This window comes from Strix aluco, chromosome 11 (assembly GCF_031877795.1).
Source record: "Strix aluco isolate bStrAlu1 chromosome 11, bStrAlu1.hap1, whole genome shotgun sequence".
NCBI classification, from domain to species: Eukaryota; Metazoa; Chordata; class Aves; order Strigiformes; family Strigidae; genus Strix; species Strix aluco.
In genome coordinates this window covers 6,196,171-6,217,311 of record NC_133941.1, presented here as the reverse complement: position 1 = coordinate 6,217,311, position 21,141 = coordinate 6,196,171, and the positions used below count along the sequence as shown (strand labels likewise).

The 21,141-nt window shown below is 44.9% G+C and overlaps 1 protein-coding gene across 10 annotated transcripts in view; it reads left to right on the top strand.

The window, feature by feature from the left end:
• The window catches only part of ADAMTS9 (ADAM metallopeptidase with thrombospondin type 1 motif 9), an 86,148-nt gene that overhangs the window by 51,127 nt on the left and 13,880 nt on the right, over positions 1–21,141 (top strand). For 9 of the 10 annotated variants that reach the window (XR_012624671.1, XR_012624672.1, XR_012624673.1 and 6 more), the window contains 2 exons: positions 9,799–9,966; positions 15,117–15,290. Coding sequence is in view for 7 of the 10 variants with exons in the window: in XM_074835865.1 (XP_074691966.1) it covers positions 9,799–9,966; positions 15,117–15,290 (342 nt within the window). In the remaining 3 variants the exon portion in view is untranslated. The remainder of the gene's footprint in view (positions 1–9,798; positions 9,967–15,116; positions 15,291–21,141) is intronic. The other variant, XM_074835867.1, reaches the window with a different exon arrangement.

Genomic DNA, 21,141 nt, shown 5'->3' with positions numbered 1-21,141 from the left:
CCCAACATGTTGTTTACAAAATGCCTTCCCCACGAAGCTGGCTGAAAATAGGCTATTCAACAGCAATATTCTCCATGTTGTTGTTCTGATAATATTCTTAGCAGGCAGGATGTCAGCTTTTGCTAAGGCAGAAGTGATAACCAGGGGCAGATTTGGTTGCAAGTGTATATAACTTTGCTGTTCTCTTCCTCTCTTCTGCAGAAAATGAATTTGCTGTGACAGCAGCATTACTGAGCTGCTGTATGATTCTTTACACGTGTTTTGCAATAACAAAGCCATCCTTGAAAATGAAGTGATAGGCACACTGAACTCTCCACTCATTCAGTGGTTCATGTTGCTTTTTCTGCCCTTCATTCACATGACGATGGTTTACACTCTGAGATTGCAACAGCAATTCTGTATTTCTCTGTAGTGCCAGGTATTATCAGAAAACTAATAAAACCAATCCTACTCCAAGAGCCTGCAGGGAAGGACAAATGTTGCTGCAGCAGAGGAAGGCTGCACGTCTGGTCCCAGCACCCATAACCCAGGCAGAGGGATGCACTGGGTGGCTTGCATGCCTTTAGAAAAACAGTTAGAAATAAATGCCTTAGTGAAGATTTAATTAAGCTGATTCAGACCAAAATGAGAACTAACTTAGCCTATGGATATCCCCAGCCATCTGTCTGAAGCTGTCTCTGTCTCAGAGCTGTTTACTGTACACTTAGGCTGGCCCACCAAGGCTGCTGTCCCTCTTGGGTTCCTGGCTGTCTCCCTTTTAGGATCAGTCAGACTGACTGACTCCAGGGACTGCCAGTTTGGTGTGCTGATGAAAAGCAAGAAGTCGTCTGCTTTGGTTCCCCAGTCAGAAAAAGGCCTTTGACAGTGCAGACCTTTCTGCTTTTGTTTAAAAAAGCAAACCAGACCTGTTTCAGCCCTTCCCTGTACTCCCTGCTGTGTGTCACCTGTCCAGAGCATCCCAGCACCAGTACCCAGCTTCAACCACCCTCCAAAGCTGCACGTCCCTGGGTGACAGTTGGGGTGGGCAGAGCTATGCCAGATGTCTTACCATGTACCTATTCACTGCCTCATACCCTTCTCAGAGCTCGTCCCAGAAAGTAAATGCAGTTGGGGTTCTTGTTTGAAGAGTTTCAGCCTGTTGCTCCTCTGGGGCAGCGGAGATGGATGCTCCTGAAGCTCTTTCCTCAGCTCAGTGCCCACTGTCCCTGCTGAGAGGCTCAGAGCCACAGCTGGTGGCTCTAAGCTGGTTACAGGTGGGTGAAGCCAGTGATACCCGGCTGCCTGGTAGAGGAACATCATTTTATTTCTCTCTTGCTACTCTTGAATCTCCAATTTTTATTTTCCTTTGCATTTTTGTTGTTTGCCTAGCATCACCAGATATCTTTCACTGCTGCTTCTGTTTCTCTTAAACAAGGAGAACTATATAGGTATACTTTCGCTATCAGTTCTGCTGTCTCCTGTTTGCTAGTGTTGATGATTCGTGAGCAGGAAAAAAGCCATCGAAGCCCATCTGCTACACTGCAGGTGAGGAACCACCCTATGGCACTGCGGGTTTCACCCTGAGCCTGCGCTTAAGCACCTTGCTGGATCTCAGGACTGATTTCCTGCAACTTAATGCTCAGCTGTTGCAATCCACACTCCTCCCTTGCAGGCACCCCTCAGTCTTTTCACCCGTTGTGATCTGGTGGTTAAATCTAGTGTCTTTTAGACTGTTGGATTGGGCAGCAGTGTCCCTTCTAACCTCCCTAATCCAGTGACTAAATGCTGGGGAAGTACCAGAATAATGAGCTGCAGAGAATGGCCAGTCTTGTCTGCTCTCCTTCAGTAGCCTCTTGTATTGCCACTGCCAGGACAGACGTGAGCTGGACCAGTGGATAGATGCAGGAAGGTTCTTGTATCTTGAAACTGTTCTCTTCCCCCCACTCCCAGATGATGCATCTTTTCCCAAGTTCCTCAGTGCACCTTCCTACTCAGAGCAGGTGACTCCATTAATATTCACTGATGTTTCTTACCATGTATAGTCCAACTCATGCTTCTGTCCTAACTTACTGTAAAATACTTGTCTTTCTCCTCCCAAAGTAGTACAGCAGCTGTTTGGCTACATTTGGTGTGCTTCCATGGTTGCCTTTTTACAGCTCCCCTCTTACACATTTTTCTCAATGAGATGTTAATTTTCTAGGCTATGCACATATGGCCTGAGCTTGAACAAGTGGGGGGACTGCTGCTGTTCAGCGATGGCTGGCTTCAGTCTCTGTGTCATGGGTGGCCCGTCTATGGCTGCTGACTTCGTAAAGTCTGCAGACCTGCTATACACGCACATATGCACACGTTCACGCACACAGAAGAAATAAAGCAATAAATAAAAGGGCAACTGTTGCGAACATTTGTCTCCCAAAGCACTGGCTTTGAGTGCAGTAATTGAAATACGCATTAGACTGCAGGAGACACATTAGAGCAGTAACACGGTTTCAAGGATGATCTGTGAAGTTCAGCATCTTCAAGCAGATCCCTGAGCTGGGCGTTGGGAAGTCTGCGCATGTTTTTGCCTTTATTCCAGATTCACACTATATACCCCAAACTGCAATAATGGCTGTTGCTCAGATCCTAGGGTTTGTAGCATTTAGAAACAAGGATGTGAGATGAGGGACACTAAGCACAAAGACATTTACTGTGTTTCTAACTCGCCTTGTGACTGATTTGTGCAGTCATTAAGGAAAAATGATGTAGTCAGTCTTGTTCCAAAGGCACTTAATGCTCTACTCATGTTTTAATTTTTACTAGCTCACAGCAGAGGTGAGTGAGCCAGCAGCATGGATGAAAATCTGTCTGATGCCCAAGACTGTGTGCAGGCTGATACTGTTTGATCCCTAGTGCATTAAGTCAAGATTTTTCTTTATAAAACCAGGGAGCAAGGAGGAGCCCAGCGCTCCTACAAACCCCCAGTGTGATGCACACCTGTGAAATAGGGCTGATGTTCCTTGGAGAGCTCTTTACTTTGTGTTTCACTCCATCTGACATGGAAAAATCCTCTTCTTGAAGGGAACTTCTAAATGGCATTATAATACAACTGTTCACTAAAAATATGAAGTGTCAGTTAGCCTAGGCTGCTTGCTGCTTCAATTGCTACTCTCTTAAAAGTGCCACAGCATGGAAAATAGGCTTCATCAGTGCCTTCCACATCCCATTATACCAGCGTCCTTGGGTAGCTCACACATCTCCTCCTAATTTGAGGAAATGCCATCTAATGCTTTGCTCCCTGGAGAGACCTGCAGTGGCTATTTGGGGGCTTTTGTTTGTTTGTTGTTCAAGTTAAATAGTGTGGAGCCGGGCAGGAGTGCAGCTTTTAAGGCAGCTTTGTGCGTTCACAGCTCTGCTGATTTCTGTACCTGGTGAATTTTTTGTAAGGGATGTAACAACAGGGCAGGTGAAAGAGGGGGAGAAGGTGCTACTTACTAGGTGGGTGCCATAGAAGAGGAGATGCATGGCTTCTGCTGCTGCAGTACCTTCTTTTCTCCAATATATCTTGTGAGTTTTCCCAGCTCAGGGAAATTATTGTATTGACTTCAGTCCTCAGGGCCTTAAATCTTGCAGGAGCTAAAGAGCCCAATAGCATCCTTTCCTCTGGGAAATCTATGCTGCTGGAGGAACGGGCTCCAGACACTCTTCCCTCTGCTGCAGCAACACATCAAGTTGGACCCTTTTCTTTCAGAAATTCTTCCTTTTTTTCCCTTTTCTTGAATCTGTTATGAGACATCATCTGAGGTCACTCACCAGTCTCTGCAGCTTGGTTTGGCAGAGGGAAGGCAAAGCTTTAGTGGATTGTTTTCTTTCTCCCTTTTGCAAATAATCACTTGGGAAGCTCTGTGCCTCTTCTGGGAGAAGAGCAGCTGCAGGATGGATACCCCATGTGGGCTGCAGAGAGAATGAACCCACATGGATTTTCCCTCTTGCCCATGCCCAGGGCGAGGAGCACTCCTCGGGGACACTGGGGCAAAGCCTGCTCTTGTGCACACCAAGGGCTGCCCTCCAGCTCCGCGAGGGCTCCTCAGGACCTTCCCACAGGAGTTCTGGACAATACTCACAAACATACTTGGACTACGCACTCCAAAATCCATTATGTTCATGGCTGCTTCAGTCCCCCCATACCTCTGGGGAGTCAGCATGGATTGAGCAATTCTAAAGCCTCTTTCAAACTGCAGTACAATGCTTTGGTGTATTTTGCTCTGGTCTCTGGTCCAGTTGCCCTCCCTTGAATGTAGAGACTACTCTTTTAAATGTACAAAAATCAGATGTATTTTCTGGCCTTGTACCAGCTAAAATCACCATGACCACATGCTCTCAGCAGCCATGTGCACTAAGGAATGGCTCCCTCTTACAGTTTTGCAGGAAAGGAAAGCCCAGCTGGGTGAATCCTGCCCTGCATGCTGTGTTCCCACCCTGCAGACATGGACTTCTCACCACGCCAATGCAGCCGGGCCTTGAGACCGGGCTAAAACAGATCCCTGGAAGGAACAGGATTTCAAAGCAGCCACAAATATTTTCTAAATGTCTCCTAAAGTGCTGCAGCCACTGGAGAAAGGATAGCATGGAGCCACACCCTTCTTTTAAGCTTGCCTCAGTGAAGCCAAGGGAGTTACCTGCTAAAATATCTTGCTGTTGTGAAGTTAATTAAATTAGTTTGGATGCCACAGAGCCTCTGTTGCTGGATAGCACACAGATGCTTGGGCATTTTAAGACTTCTAGTAAAGGTTCAGCTGGTGAGAAATGATCCAGGCTTTCCTTGGTGGTGCATCTTCTGATGTCCTTTGTGCTCAAGAGACTTCAGGGGTACAGAAGTCACTGGGCAGTGATTTCAGCATGTGATAGCAGCAGTGCAAGTTATAGAAAGAGCTGATGTAGACTAAATCGGATGCTGAAATGTAACTGTGAGGGTGCATGGTTGGGTTCTGCTCGCAGTTGGAGACATTTGCTGACATCCAGGAGCACAGCCCCTCACATAAAGGGGGTGTAAAGCATTGTAGAGCTCTGCTGTTTTTCTGCTTTATTTCATCCAGCACATGTTTCAGCCCAGATTGTTGGAAATGATGAACAAGGGCTTACTTGTGAGTGCTTACTTTCCATATAATCCTTAATGTGTGGAAATCTAAACCTACAAGGATTGATTTTAATTTCCTCTAAAAAGTTGCTCCTGGCAGAATCTGATAAAGCCATTTTTAGTGTAATTCTTCCCAGCCCTGCCCTTGGTGAGCTATCAGAGCATACCTATCTTTGGGAATTCATTTGGTGATCACCACAGCTTGCATTCATTATCTCAAATACCTCCCAAATCGTCGGCTGATGCACGGGGGGCCTGGAAAAGTGGTCTGACAGCATTTTCTGAAACTTTTCACTTTTGGGGGAGAATGTCCCCAGGTTCTTGCTGGTGGTTTGCTTTTCTGCCCCGTGTTGAGCTGCCCCTTCAGTGCACAAAGTTAACGAGAAGTGGAGTCGCTCCATTTCTTCTTGACTGCTCTGTGCTGCCTCCTTCTTTTCACCAAGATTTGCTCATTGGTAGCCAGGACTGTTGAGTCCTTTAGGTGCCAGACTGACCTTGCTCCCAGCCCTCAGTCTGGAAGTGGCACAGCCACAGCACAAACTCCCAGTGCAGAAGAGCAAGTGACCATCTCCTGCAGGAGGGTCAGAACCTGGACGCAACCAGCCAGAAATTTTGTACAAATTTTTAAGAGCTTTTGGGGTGCGTATTCTGGTTTTTTCCTTCTGCCAGCCTGGCAAATCAAGTAGCAGCCTTCTATTTTAGAGAGGTCTTAACAAACAAGATGTACCCTCATCTTCCAAAATATCAGAATAGGAAATGCAGCAAGGGTTAGTTTAAAGCAATTTGCACGTACTTGGTAAAACAGAATAATCTTCGTCATTCTTGAACTCTGAAACAGAAAACAAATTTTTGTGGAAAGAAAAACACAAGCTTGCTGCTGCGCTGGAGCAGAGCAATGCATTGCAGGAGAGATTTAGCATCATGTTCTGACCTTTCTGGAAACAGTTGATACGGAAATATTTTTGTCATATTTATTTAAACATTTTTCTTGCATTTATTTACACCAGGCAGTATATTTATTTGAAAAAATCAACAGCATGCCAATCACCGGTTCCTGGCATGTTAACAAAACTAATCATGCAATAAACATAAAACCCTTAAATCTGTGCTCATATGCTTTGATCCTAATGCTCTTAGGAAAGTCCTTTTGTTCTTATTCTCCATATAAGCACCAGGTGTGACTGTGGTGGTTTTAGGAGATAATAAAGATAATAACAAGAGGAAGGTTTATTAGAGTCTTTAGTATAAAGTCTATAGCTGATTTTTTAGAAATAGTATGTCTTTATTATTTTATGTGCCACAATCATCTTGGGTTTTTTTTTAAGAAACAACACAATGTATTGTTTTTACACCATCCTCCATGCCTGGCTATCCTCCTGTCTTCACTCAGGGGTGCTATTTGCTGCCGTGCCTTAATCAAAGGCTAGAAACAGCATTTCAGAGCAACATTTTCCCACGCTTGAGTGGAGGCAGAGGCAGGTTGACCATTGGCATGCCCAGGTGCGTGTGCTCCTTGATTCTAGAAAGCTGGTTAGGGAAAAAAGTCAATACAGTACCTTAGCTACACCTTCAGGGCTGGATCCAGAGGTGATTAAAACCAGTAGAAGTCCTTTTGTTGACTGCAAAGAGCCTTGGATGAGGCTGCTATTCCACAGAGAGCCACCTGTCCATCCCCAGTACTTGGAAGTATTTTCTATAGAGGGTGGGGGATAGGAAAGAAATCAAGAAAACGAAAGAGAAATATGAAAGGAGTGGTTTTGTCTATGCTATTCAAATGTTTTAAAGAAGGCATGGTCAAAGCTTACCTCACTATGGCACTGTTATTGATAGATACCTTAAGCAGGCAGCAGCGTTTCCAGCGATGAAGAGTCCTGCTAATGAAATGCAAAGTTTCTCCAGGGTCTGAAATAAATGATGAGGCTGATGGCAGTAGCTAGGTGTACTGCTTCCCTAAGTCACATGGTGGTGAGATGAAGCCCACTATTAAGTTATTTTCTGCATGTGCTTCACATATGCTTAAAATCTACATGCCACATAAAAGCTGGAAATACCTGAGACTAATTAGAAGGCAGTTATGAAGTAAACTCTTTGAAAAGGAATTTTCAGTCTCTGATACATAGTTACATTAAGTTATTCAACGTCCCTTTTCTGTCAGTGCAAATGAGATCATAACTCATATATGCATGAAAGCAAATGGGTGGTTTAGATCTAAAAATGCACAGCTGCCTAACTTGGATTTATATTAGAGACAGACATAGAAATGATTAATTCCAGCATCTTGGAAATTACATTTAAGTATTAACAAAATTAGGCAAATTATGCCTCAACCCCTGAGTGCACCAAGATATGCACGCAGTCTTGTGGTTTGATCATGGGGTGACGAGATGAACATTAGAATTGGGCTCCACACCAAAGCTAAGCAATCGTGGAAGGGGGATAATAATTTTGGAAATGACTAGCACCGTATTATTTGTGAGATCAAGTATTTATCAACCAACTTCAGGTCCCCAGAAACATGCTTGCATTGTTGCACAATGTGGTTATTCTTCCTTAGAATAAGTAGTGGATCTGGTGTATTTTTTAAATTAGAGAAAAGATGCACTAGATTGTGCCAGCTCAGGATGTGGGGCAAGAGAGAGTCCTGATCAAGTCTGTGAATTTATTCTTTAGCTTTGGCTGTCACAGTAAAGTGAGATCAACCTGCATGGAGAGCACTTACTGAGGAGCACTTGAATTTTTGCTAAAGTGTCAGTGTTGGTGCTTAGTCCAAAGATAGCAAATGGATGAAAGTATTAGAAGTTTACAACTGGGTTCGGTAGGATTTGACATTTCCTTCTTGTTGATGACGTTCATTGCCTGGGGAGAGATGTAGAAAGAATGAAAAAATGAACTTCTGATGAAATTTGAAGGCTTATAAAAATAGGATAACATTAACTCAATCTTTTTTCTGTTGATACTAAAGAAAAAAAGTGAAGTTTATGAATCTGGGTAAGTCATGAATGTCTTATTTTAGAACAAGGAACAACATTTCCTCTGTCCCTCGGTGCAAGGTTGAATGTTGCTTGTCGGGTTTTTTGGCCTATCTTGAGATTGGAGCTGGACTCAAGAAAACTCAGAGGTGAACATCCCTACCACAGGCTGGTCAGGCTTCCCCACCTCTCTCAGAGGACCATGATTAATGTCCCTGTTGGTCACAAGGGACATCAGCTACCTTTTGTCAATCTCTAATGGTCTTGCAGCAGGAAAGCAAGTTCTGTTTTTCAGAATATCACTTATACAAGCAGCAACATCTGATCTTATGAGTTATATCCCTTTCTCTCCATGTTGTTCTGAACTTCTCCATTTCAGAGCAAGTTACTGCTCTCGCTGGTTCTTTGGGTACCTCTTAACACAATAGGGGCGAATGAGTTGCAAGTAGTGCTGCAATTTAAAATAATCACAGCTGTCAATGCATATGCCAATTTCTATTCTAATGGATTATCCAGAGCTGCTACATGTATAAATTGTAGTTTTTTAGGTTTCAAATGTATTCATAGACTGGGAAGAGCTTGGGCTGTAATTTATTTCTTAGGGAACATACTGATGGAGTGGCTCTAAAACAAAGGAAGAAGCCTCATCTCTGCATGTTTGCTGCATTCTGAAAGGAAAGCAGAACTTTTTATTTTGAGAGATGGTTGAAGCAGTGTGTTTGTGCTCAAGGATTAAACCAGGATGCTTGTGACATAGCATGTAATGACTTGCATAACATGTAATGAAGAAATTGAAGCTGAGTCTCTGGGTGCATCATGCTGAGTAAGAGGCTTGTTCTACACGAAACTGTCATATTAAATTCTTGTCGTGATTCCAGACCCCTTTGATTCCTAAATCTTTTGGAGGAGACTAATCTGAAATCAAAGTGAAGTTGCTTGGGGTTTGCATGCCAGAAGTGGTCACATTTGAAAAAGTTCAGTGAACCTGCAGAGGGAGGTTGAAATTAGTTGCTTCACTACAAAGCTTACAGCTAACATACCTGCTGATTTGCTTTTTGCTTTGATTCTTTGGGCTCTGCCTTCTTGCCACCTTCTGAGTTGTTTTCTAAATGCATAAATCTTAACGATGAGTATGTCCTGGTTTCAGTCTGTTTAGTAAAAAAAAGTAAATCAGTCTACACTAGTAAAACAAACATGAGCTTTAATACCAAGGACATGGAAATCTGCGTTTTTCTCTTCTGCCTTGTCCTTTGTTCAGTTATTTCCCTCTGTGAAGGTGTATATCGCACTTTACTCTCCTGATTTACCAACATTTGACCTCCCTTTGTAGCAAGGTAAATGGAAATGGTTCCTTTTAAGTTCTTCTAAGTAGATACTGAGGGCTCCTGCCTTGATCCCTGTAAGATGACTCTGCTCCTTTGAAACCACTGGAGCAATGCCAGAAATCCAGCCTGTTATCCCTGCTGAATGTCAGCTGCTTTCTCTAATTTGATGTTGGCATTTTGGGGGGCTTTGACCAAGAATATCATGCAATATTAAGCGCAAATGGGAGCATTTCCAGTGATTAAATTCTGCCCTTCCATATCCCCCTCAAGCTTTGTGTAGGCTGCTGGAGACCTGGGGATGTGCTTTTTGGTCCAGTTAAAAGAAAATGCCCTGGGTAGCCATGGCCAGTGTATAACCGTGTAGATGGCCCTGCGTGAAAGCTGATCTGTTGTTACTTTATATTTACAGTGTTCAGTCTCCTGCGGAAGGGGCCAAAAGCACCGCAATGTGTACTGTTTGTCAAAGGAAGGGAGGCATGTAGAAGAAGATTATTGCAAGCACCTTGCTAAGCCCAATTTGCAAAAGAAATGCAGAGGGGGCAGATGTCCGAAGTGGAAAGCAGGAGATTGGGGACAGGTGAGACATGTTGTATACCCTTTTGCACCCTTTGATATTCTTCCTCGGTCAAATTGGTTAGAAGCTTGTTTTCCCATCACTTCAGTCCTCTTCAATTTTTCGAGGGTAAAAGTTTGGGGCCAGATCTTCAGGTGGTGTAAAACAGTGTATCTTCATGGACAGCAGTGGAGCAGCACTGATTTGTACCAGCTGAAAACATGGCAACTTGCTTTTAGTGTCTATCTGAAAGCAAATTCCTTGTATATTTTAAGTTTCTGCTAGAAAAGGCATTAGTATATATTATTAAAGAGAATCTACTATTTATTCATGTTTTTAATATCATTATTATTTAACTATGTCACATCCCAAGCAAAATCTTCCTTAGTTTTGAGAAATCTGAAATTAATTTTATTGTCAGCTTCCTGGGAAAGCCTAAAGAACAATCAGAGCTGTTCATTAAACATGCTTTTCACTACCTTTTGTTTCTTAACAAGCTCATCACTTGATTTTGCTTCATTAAAAAGTCAGACACTGATGCATAGAGCAGAGGCTGCTGGAAATGTGAAAGTGCTTGGAGTTATTAAGCATCTTGTTTGCTGAATGCATACCTTGAATCCTTGTTTTCCTGAAAATAATGTCTTTGTTATCACCTTGAATCTGATGCATCACATTTTTATCTCTTAACCTCACTTTTCCCTCTACCTCATTAGTGTGCTAATCAGCAGAGTTATTGAAAATCCCAGACTAAATGAACTGTTAACTTGTAAAACATCACTTTCTCTTGCAGTCTCTCTTCCAAATTAAGGTACAAACCACCCATTCTCACTGTATGCAAGTTTTCTGAGAGATAAACCATTAACATTGCTACAGGCACACATGCAAATGTTAGGACTAGGACAGCATACTGTTGTTTAATGTCAACTATTAAAAAAGACAATAAACCCACTGATATTCTATGATTGTTTTCAGACTTGTATTTTTTTTTAATGCTTACCTTTGGCTTTATAGGATAGGAGTATTTGCCATTACATGTGTAAAGGTCTAAGCGTGCATTCACCATGGTGGTTCAGTTACTGAGGTCTGGCTCCTTTACCCAAGGTATGGCTGGGAGCACCCAGGTAGCCCTGCAAAATGCACAATACTGCTCCCACGTAGGAAATTAAGTCAGTATTATTACCTTTATTACCTGCAGGACTGAAACCTCAATTTTATACAGGAAGCTAGACTGAAAAGAAACGGCAGGCCATTAGATAGTCTTGTCGTAACCGATTTGCACCTTATTTAAAGTGACTGCTTCTGAAAGCAATTTTTTACAGCTAATAATTGTAAACATAATAATGTAATGGTCTGTCGATTGCATTAAAATACATTAATGTTAATTGATAAAAGTAAGTGTTTTAAAATTCCCAACATTCTACCGCATGATTGGAGTTAATTTTATGCAAGTGGGGAAAGAAACCCAAGTTAATAGGAGGATGAGGTGATTTATGGCCTGAGGTAATCTCTTGTGACTAGGCAATTAAGGAATATTTGTATGCTAATGATAAGGCTAAGAATAAGCAGCACATTTCCAGGGGTAGCTCCTCAGCCCAGGTTCCTGGTGCTGTATGTGCTCAGCCAGCCGGCGTCTTGCTTGGGATAAAAATAGAGGAGTAGAAACATTCATTCAGTAATACCAAACTGGGCTTTTTAAAGCCACATGAAATGCTCTGACATGGCTTCCTCGTGTCCTGATCCTCACTCGTGCTGGCAGCATTTCTTTGCCTGCGACAGAAGAAGAGTTGGGGCTGTCAGAAGTTTGGAGCAGTGGCCGTGGCCGTCCCTGTGAGAGGTGTGCAGGGCTTGCACAGCTTTGCAAAAGACTTGATGCCTTAGAGGTGAGGTGGATTTAGGTGCTGAACTTCTCATTAAGACTATGAAACAAGCAGGGGTTTGGCACTCTGAATACCCAGTAGATCAGGATCTAAATGGACATGGAGACTCCGTGTCACCTTCCCCATCACTGGTGCCACTGTTGAAAATAGGAGCCAGGATCAGTTTGCACTTAGATACTATCAAAAAAAAAGCTTTCCGAAGGTCTAATTGCCTCTGAAAGATAATCCCAAATCTGAGCTGCTGTGAGCTGCCTGTCTTTTGTTCTGGGTAAACCAGGAAAAGTCTGCATGAGAAATAAGGCAAGGTTTTCCCATAAAAGTGCATCCTCCTTGTCACCATATATGCACAGGACCTGCTGCATGTGCCTTTAGAGTGTGGGATTTCTTTTTCTTTTCCTTTTGGGAAAAGGAATGATTCAAAAAAATCAGGATTAAAAATTACAGGAACAGTTAAATATTAATCCCAGTTGGCAGCTGGCTAAACTGGCGCTCCACTCCACGTTTTTTTTTCTCTCTGGATATTTTGTATTCAGAGGCTGGGTAATTCTTTTTTAGATTGTTATGAATCCACTTTCCTGCAGCAAAGTATTTTTAATATATCTGTAATAATCAGAAGGTAAGAAAAAAAGCCTTTTTCTCTGAGTTTTAAATGTGCTTGTGCCTGCACTGAAATGTCAGATTTAATGTGTTTGCATCTCCTACATGGTATAAATTATGGCCATCTACTTTCACTTAGCAAAAATGCCAATATTTATTCTGCTGTCTGGTATTTACATATTCCCACTACAAGCTGAAATCCAGCCATGTCTAAAGACACAGGTGGAGCATCAGGTACAACTTCTCCATAGCCAAGCTGGCAGTTTGGTGAGTCACTTTCTTAGTGAAGAAAGGAGCACTCCTGGGAAAATGTATAGACTCCACAGAAAGGACAAACAGGCTGCCTGGCTGGTGGCATCCCATAGGGGAATACATACATACAGCACAAGTTGGATGCCCCAAAACGGAATATCTTCTGGCAGTGTCAGCCGTCTATATTTCCCCAAGGTAGACACAGGTTGGCTGACCTGTGTTCTGGATTAAAATAGCCAGGATGAAAATGGTGTTAAAACCCACCTTTTCTTGCCTCTGTAATAGAGCATAATGGTGTTATTTTGAAGCCATAAATCCAGCCAGAGCCACAGCAATACGGATGCTGCAGCACAGGCAGTGGGAGGAAGCACCCCGCAGAAGGAGATGCCTTGATCTACTGGGAAAAATCCCGTGGCCCCAACTCACCAACTTTTGCCCAAGCCAGGTGCAGCCGTTGCCCTCCCCTCAGCAGGGCTCCGAGTTTGGGCAGAGGCAGCACCTTGGAGTGGCCAGGTCAGCCCCACCACAGCCCTCCCGTGGCCCCAGGGCTGGGTATTTCTTCCTCCCGTGCTGTGGCTGGATGACATTGTGGCTGCCCTGGGTGTTGGGCCACCGAGTGCACTTAGAAAGCCCGTTCAGCTAGGGAAAGCCTTCCCTACGTATAGTAATTAGCTCAAGGAAAAGCTCTTTGCTTGCTCACTCATAGGAGGGGGGTGCAAATCTCTTCCAAGGCATAGTCCAGGGCACTGCAGCCCTGGCCTGGGGTCCTGGGGGGTCTTGTTTCTCCACTGCGAGTCTGTCCGCCAGTTCAGTCAGGGTGCAACAGTTATCCTTGTGGGCTTACACGGGGGCAAAGTTTCACCCCAGGCACTCAGTGAAATGAATCTATGGCTTTGTACAGTGCCTTGATTTGCCCCTCAGGGACCAGCCTCCTCCTCCCCAGACCTGCTCTGCCTGTGTGTCACACGCAGCACATACCCCGTGAAAGAGCCACAGCATGGCTTGCGTTCCCTTATCAAACATTCCCAGGCACGTGCTTTTTAGGTGGTGATAAATACAAACCAAAAGGCATTTTAGAGCATGGTATGCATCCTGGTGTATATGTTTCTCCAAGTCTGCGGCCATTATTCAGTTTAACTGTCCCCTATGGAATGCGTAGGACAAACAGCGCTGTTAATCACAGGGAGGCAGCGCAGCATATGGGAAGCATTTGCATCACCAGTGACAGAAATCTCACTGCTGCTTTCAAAAGTTACACAAAAACCTCCCACCCTCTTACAAATATCTGAAGCCAGGTGAATATTCACAGTCAGCTTTTCTTTGGTCCTCTTGGCTTTATGGGGCATTTGGATAGTAAAGCAAACAGAGAATTGCAGAGGAATACTCTGCAGAAGAGAGAATTGCTTCTCCATTAGGCACCGCTTAATTCCCTGACTTAAGAAGGCCCGCTTTTATGGATATTGCAATAACGGGCTCTAAACCTGTTTTCTTAGTTCCTGATGTCTTAATAAGGTTGCTTTATTAATTGTTAATTCAGCAAATTGCTAATCATAATAGCTGTGTTTTAAATGCATACCTTTGATTTTTACATATTTTCTTCTATAAATGCAAATTCTCTTTATTTCAAATCTATATAGTATACTTTAAAATCTAGCCAGGAAGAATCCATACTGGAGGGACGTTAAGTACTGCTAAACATATTACAGGGTGCAGGCACAACACTAAGAAGGGTAGAATGAAAGGAAAATCAAGCTGTTAAAAGCATTGTAGTGCGGATAATAATTTGAAGACGTTTGAGAAACAGAGAAATTCGGGCTTTTCTTGCTGTGCCTAGAAGTGGGGAGAAATACGTCTACAGTGTAATGAAAGAAATGTGAAATGCAGTTAATTTCAAAAGGCATTTATTTTCACAAACTAACAGTATGCCCTGCTTGTGTGCATGTGCATGTTTAGATGCACTCTGAAAGAAATCCCAGCTGTATCATACCTTTACCTCTCTACTGCTACAGACTTTCTTCTATATAATTCGAGTTTGCTTTTCATTAAAGTCCACTTCAGTGACACTTGTGGCATTTGATATATTTGAACTATTGCTTTTTTGAGCCAAGTGCCTGAGAAGTAATACGCAGAGCCTCGCCGCCTCTGGCGTGTTGCAATGGTTTAACAGCGCGGCTATCTCCAGAGGGTTTTTTCAATAAAAATCCTGTCTGGGAAATCCTGAACCTACTGAAGCCAACGGCAAAAATTCCCACTGACTTCAGTGGAGCAGGGATTTCAGCCTTGCAAATTTTTTCCCTCGTGCAATGAAAAGCCTCACCTGGAAGTTTAATCCCTGGCGTTAGAGCGTTGCTATCGCTGCTGTTGAGCCCAGAGCAGCGGGTGAACCCCGGGAACTTACCGTGATGGCTGTGACAGGGACCTCCACTCACCTTTTGTCCCTTCTTCCAGTGCTCGGTGTCCTGTGGCCGGGGTGTCCAGCGCCGCGCCGTGCACTGCCACAGCGGCACCCCAAAGGCAGCCGAGGAGGCAGAGTGTGACCCGGCCAGCCGGCCCCCTCCGCAGCGGGACTGCCACCTCCCCGAGTGCCCCACGCACCGCTGGGCAGCCGGCGAATGGCAGGCGGTAAGCAGGGTCCCCCCCTTCACCCTTTCCCGGGGTCACATCACTTGTGCTCTCAAGCATGCAGCACAGGATGATGCTGCAGACGGAGGGCCACCGATGCCGGAGATCACTGCTGGGGTTTTGGGGTCGCAACCTGGGCTTGCCAAAAAGGAAAAAAAAAAAAAGAGCAAAAAAAAAAAAGCAGAGGAAATGCTCATGTGTGCTGGCTGGAAGGGGGAGCTGAGAAATACCTCCGTAGGGTTAATTTATTTCTTCGTGCTGCCCTGTGTTTGGCTGGGACCTATGCAAATATTGAGCAGGTTTTGGGTAGGGCGGATTTGGGTCTGTTCCCGGAGGCTGAGCCCTGCCGCGCTGCTCCGATGGTAAGCCCCATGCCTGTGGGCTTGAAGGAATTGGGGAACATTGGTAATTCCAGCTTTCCTGCCCCGTGACCTCAGCTCCTTCTGACATCTCTCTCCTTTCACTGAGCTCCCAGTCCATGCTTTTTTGTCAAGCCATGAGCAGCGCTGAGATGAGGTCTCCCCCAGGAGACAGTGCTTCTCTGAGTGACCAGGATCAGTCCCCAGCAAAATCGGCCCCTTAGCCTGAAGCGGGGGATAAAGCTGCTGCTCCTGTGGTACAGGGAGTGACTCCAACTCACCTGCAGTGCAGGCGATGGGTGGGTCCGAGGCTGGTGGGTGGCAGGAGGACAAGGGGACTCTGGGCAGGAAGAATGGGTCCAGGAGGAGCCCTCCCATCAGCTGCCCGCAGGGTGCCCTGGCAAGCTTCGAGTGCACAACCAGTTATGGCAGAGACAGTTCAGACCAGTTACAAAAATTATTGTTTTCGTTCTGGTTTTGTTCTGGTTTCAGCCATCCCTGGGTGAGAGAATCCTGCCCTAGTTCTACACCATCCCTGTCCCACACTCCCAGACCCTTCCCCATAGTGCAGGGACTGCCAGCCTTGGAAATGAGAAAGGTGATGGAGCTGCCAGCTCAGGAGAGCTGACTCCAGCAGTGCACAGCCCATGGGAGAGGCCACCACTGCCATGGAGGGGATGTCCCTATCACACAGGGAGAAGGGGATTGCCCACCATGGGCCCTCCATGGGAATGCAGGCGATGGAGAGGGGCAGAAGACACACACACACCCCTCCCACCAGGTCCATCAGCCTCCCTGCAAAACCACTGCTGGCCCCAGTGGCAGGGCAGCAGGGGCTCGATCCTGCACCCTTTGAACAGCAACAATCCCAATGACTTTGGAGGTGCATGATCACCCTGACACCTGCAGTGAGCAACTCTGGGTAGCCAGAGAAATATTGATCAAAGCGGGGCCCAGCCTTCTTTGGCAGTCAGGCTGCTTTTGTATTGCTCCTGCATGGCCCACACGGGTCTTGAAAGGGGACAAAATTGGTTGAGGTCCCTTCCCCTTACGAGACAGTGTGAAGAAGCGACAGTGTAAATGCAAAACAGGGCCTTCTGCTCCGGTAACAAAAGATGGGGAGGCACCACTGGCTTCCTGCTCAAAGCCTTGGTGTTTGTAGACATTTCTAGAGCCTGCCTTTATCATGTCACTAAAAAAAAAAGAAAAAAAGGAAGAATAAAAGGGGAGGATAGGAAAAGAAAATTTACTGATGAGAGAAAAAGCATCTCATGTATGCAGAGGCTGCACAACGTTTCCACTGCAGCAAGAAAAAGTCAAGGTTAAAGCAGTATCTGCTTTCCTCTTGTGTTTCCTACCCCACGAGCTCATTCTTGACTCGTCACTGCACTGCACTGATTATCTAATATCCCCCTGCCCGTCATACCTCAGCCTGACAGGGACAGTACAAACAAGTTTAGCTTCATTTCCTTGGTCTCAGCAGTGCTGGGAAGTTGGGTTTATAATCCTTTGTAACGTGGCCATAAGTACAAGAGGCTGGAGGGGATCGTGCCCCTTTCCCACCTGCCAGGGAGCCGAGGTGTGATGGGAAGCAGCAGGAGGCAAAGCTGAGCTGACCCCACGGTGGTACCCAGCGCAACCATCCCAGCTGGGAAAAGAAACATAGGAACAACTGAGGGGGCTCCAGCAAATTCCTTGCAATGAACTTTTGCTTTTACAGAGCCCGTTAAATTTCTTCAGCTAATAAATTTGCAGGCAGCAAAGTAGGTCACCAAACAGCATGCAGTTGCAGTCCTTACCCAACGGTGTAACTAGCCCTGAAAAGCCATGGCTCCTACCCCATCCTTTCGCCCTCTTTCCCTTATTTTTGCAACTTTTCAAACCAGTGGCAAGAGGCCTCTGCCTGCCCTCACCCTGCCAAGCGGAAGGTGGGAGGTGGATGCTGATGTTTTCCTAAGTTTTCCGGGGCTCCCCATTGCGCTGGGGCATTTTTTAACATGTCACAAAGATTTTTTTTTTCCCCAAGGGAGCTTTGCTAGGGGAGTGGGCTGAAAGTTTCCTCACCCATAAATAACCATTAATAGAAACATTCAGGAGATGCCCAATGTGAGCTCACCCCTTTGGCTGACTCCAAGCAGTTCTGCTGAGCACTTCTTATTTTGTTCTGATGTACCTGATGAAAGAAAGTAATAGCACCTTCTCCTCAGCCATAAGTACTGGCTATATGTTATTTATAGTGAGGAGGCGCAGATTGCATTAGTATTCTCTGAGCAGGGAACAGCAATGAACCCTAATTGACATGAAAGGCAGGATGTAAAATAACATCCCAGCGCTGTCTTGTTCTTGATTTCTTATCTTTAAAGGGAATCTGTCGAGAGGGGTTTTTTTATTGTTCCTTTTTTGTTGTTGTTGTTGTTTAGAAAAAAGTTGGTCTTGCCAATGAAAAGAAGTAGGGAACATATTGGAAAGAGTTTATTGCTCTGTTGATGTATCACCATTAATTAGCTGTTCTCGGTGCCCACACCAGGGAGAAGAAAGTCAATAGAAAAGGCCTTGCTAATGTCAAAGTAAAACTCAGACCAGGGTCACAAAGAAAAAGGTGAAATTGGAAGAAAAAAGGGTTTCTTAATATGAATCTCTGTGGAAGGACAATTCACAGCTCTGGAAGCTGCAATGCAATTCTCGAATCTTTGACATTTGCCATTTGGGGGAAAATTGTGCCATCCTTGCCTGATTTGGATTGCAGTTACCCAAGGCATGTTTAAAGTGTTTGTGGAGTGGGGTTTCATTTCATGCCTATGTCAGATGTTGATTTAAAAAAAAAAAAAAAAAGAAAACAATGAATGCTTTTGCAAAACAATGCCTTTGGGGTTTTTTAAAATTTATTATTACTCTTCTAAAACAGTTGCAGAAGTGCTTGAAATGGTCCTTAATTTGAACTGCCAGGAAAATAGTTCAGAATTTGGTAAATGAGGCAAAAGAGACAAATATTGTCAAATGCCTGACCTGTTTTTCAGCTGTTGCTATCAATAGCTGTTATACCCTGGCCCCACCATTTTATGTGAGATTTAAATCAGTCATGAACATGAGATTTCATACAAAATCTATCACCGTATTAAAAGGAAAAATAGCCTTTTCACGCTAGCTGAACTGTCCACTTTCTACATGAATAATGTTTTATAACCTTGGGGTGGCTGATTGGAACCTCTGCAGTGTTTCTCTTTGATTTATTTTATGGTGGTCTCACTGTCTCTGAGCCATTTTTAATATCTCAGTGGGATTATTTTAATTGCCAGTTATCCCTAAAAATACAAATAATCAAACCTTAATTTACTGATGATGATAAAACTCACAGAGCTGGATTGGGTTTATTTGGCCATACAACTGTTATTTGCAGAGAAACTCAAAGCTGGCTGGCATGTGCTCGAGAGTGTCAATCTCTCATCAGCAACTAATGATTTTAAATGAAGATGGGCTTTTGATATGATAGCTCTTCATGGCCAATGTCAGAAGATGTGTTGATGGCATAGAGATTGTTCACCCTCTTAAAATTAAGCGTGAGCCAATGTACTTTGCAAATTTAGGCTTAAATATACATTAAGGGGAGGAGACGAAATCAGCCTTGTTTCTTCCCACTTCTTGCAAGGTCCCTTCTTTGACTGTCAGCAGCGGAGGGCTGGAACATCTCACCCTGCGCTGGTGACCACGCGCTGGGCTGGCGTATGCCAAACCAGAGAGAAGGGGAGCTCTGAGCATCCCGTAGACCCGCTCCTACTGCTCTGGAGAGTCCCTTGTTAGGAGGGAACAGAAAGGTTGGGGTTCATGCTGCCCCTGAAAGGTGCTGCTCAGGGAAGCTACGAGACAATGGAGCACTAGTGATGCCTTATTCACATGCAATAACCCCCTCTCGGATTTGACTTATATAGTGGGAACATATCAGAGAAGGGCAAATATAGCACAGTTTGTTTGCTTTCTGGGGAAATCACACTCCAACAAATTCCCGCAGCCCCCGTAGGATCGCTGTGTTTTGGCACAGACCTAGAAGGAACTTCCACTCTAAGGACTTAGAGCAAGAGAGTAAATAAGGTTGAAAGCACACGAAGCCCTTGGGGTCTTTTGGCAGACTGTGGATTTTGCAATGTTGACTGTTGCCTAAGAGCTCCTAAGTTATTCCTTCGGAATAAATGCTGCTTTGTGGGGCTGCATCTCCTCCCCCGTCCCCCTCCACTTTGCTCGGTTACTAAATATTTACAACCAACATGACATTGTGCTCACTGCAGCTCTCCTGGTTTGCTGCTCCTGCCACGGATTGATCTGATTTTTTAAAGTTCTCACATAATTTGCAGTCTTGATACTGACAGCTAATTACAGAAAGGCCTGACAGTTTCTGCGTTTTGCAATTAACTGAACCCACTAAGATCTTGCTAATTGTGGGCCAGCCAGGAGAGCAGGAGCTGTTCAGGGAGGCTGGAAACGATGTTTGCAGGGTGAGACTCTAACTAGATTAAACTGGCACAGTCCTCCGAGCCTAGGTGACTTCAAACAGTGTTTCTGTACAGATAGGGATGGTCTGATTGAGAGTTTTATTCTTTTCCTTAGGGGAAGACATTTCCTGCACGTTATATAAAATGATTATTTCCATGCATTTTTCTCCTTGTTAATCCAGTTAGTTGAAAGTGTTAGAAGTCCATTACAGGCAATAACTTTAAGAAAATAGGGTTTTATCCAGACAGCTTCTCTTATGCTGATTTATTTTGGTTTATGTATCTTTTCTGTAAGATGTGCTCCAAGCACAGACCCACTCCCAGGAGCGTAGCCTCACAGACAGGCTGGTTTTTCCAAGATGAGCAGAGAAAGAACCGAGTCCTTAAAGTCTCCAGAAGCCCCCAGGGAGTAGTTGTGCTCGGCTAGCATGGGTTGCTCTTTATATCGGGCAGGGCCGTGGTTAAAAGAGAATAAACCCCTAGGGCTGCCGCTGCTGCAGCGGTTGCAGAGCTGTGCCCCCATGCCATGCCAGGGCAGAGTGCTGCTGCTCGCCCGCTGGCAGGGACTGGGAAAGGGGCTCCCCCAACACCAGCCACAGCCAAGGGTGTGATGACGTGTATTTTGGCAAGGGGGATGGCTGGGTTGTCGTTCTCAGAGTGGTTGTATTTACTAGGGGCTGAAATGGTGGGGGTTGGCCCCTTTCTTTCCCTCTTGCCCCATCTCCTGACGCGGTATGCCCACCCCTGCATCTCTTGGTCCCATCACAGCTGGATCTCACATCTGACCCATCCCAATACCTGCTGCCTCAGTTTCTCCTCTCTCCCTATGTCTGCAATTTCACTTGGTACCTCCAGAGGATGGGAGAAATTTGTCATTAGATGCTTCCACAGCACCTGGCACAGCAGGGCCCTGGTCTCAAATTTGTCCCCAAGTGATACCAATGAGAGATGTCAACATAGGGCACAGAGCCATCCGCTCACTCGGGCTGCTGGGAGGAGGGCTCGCTT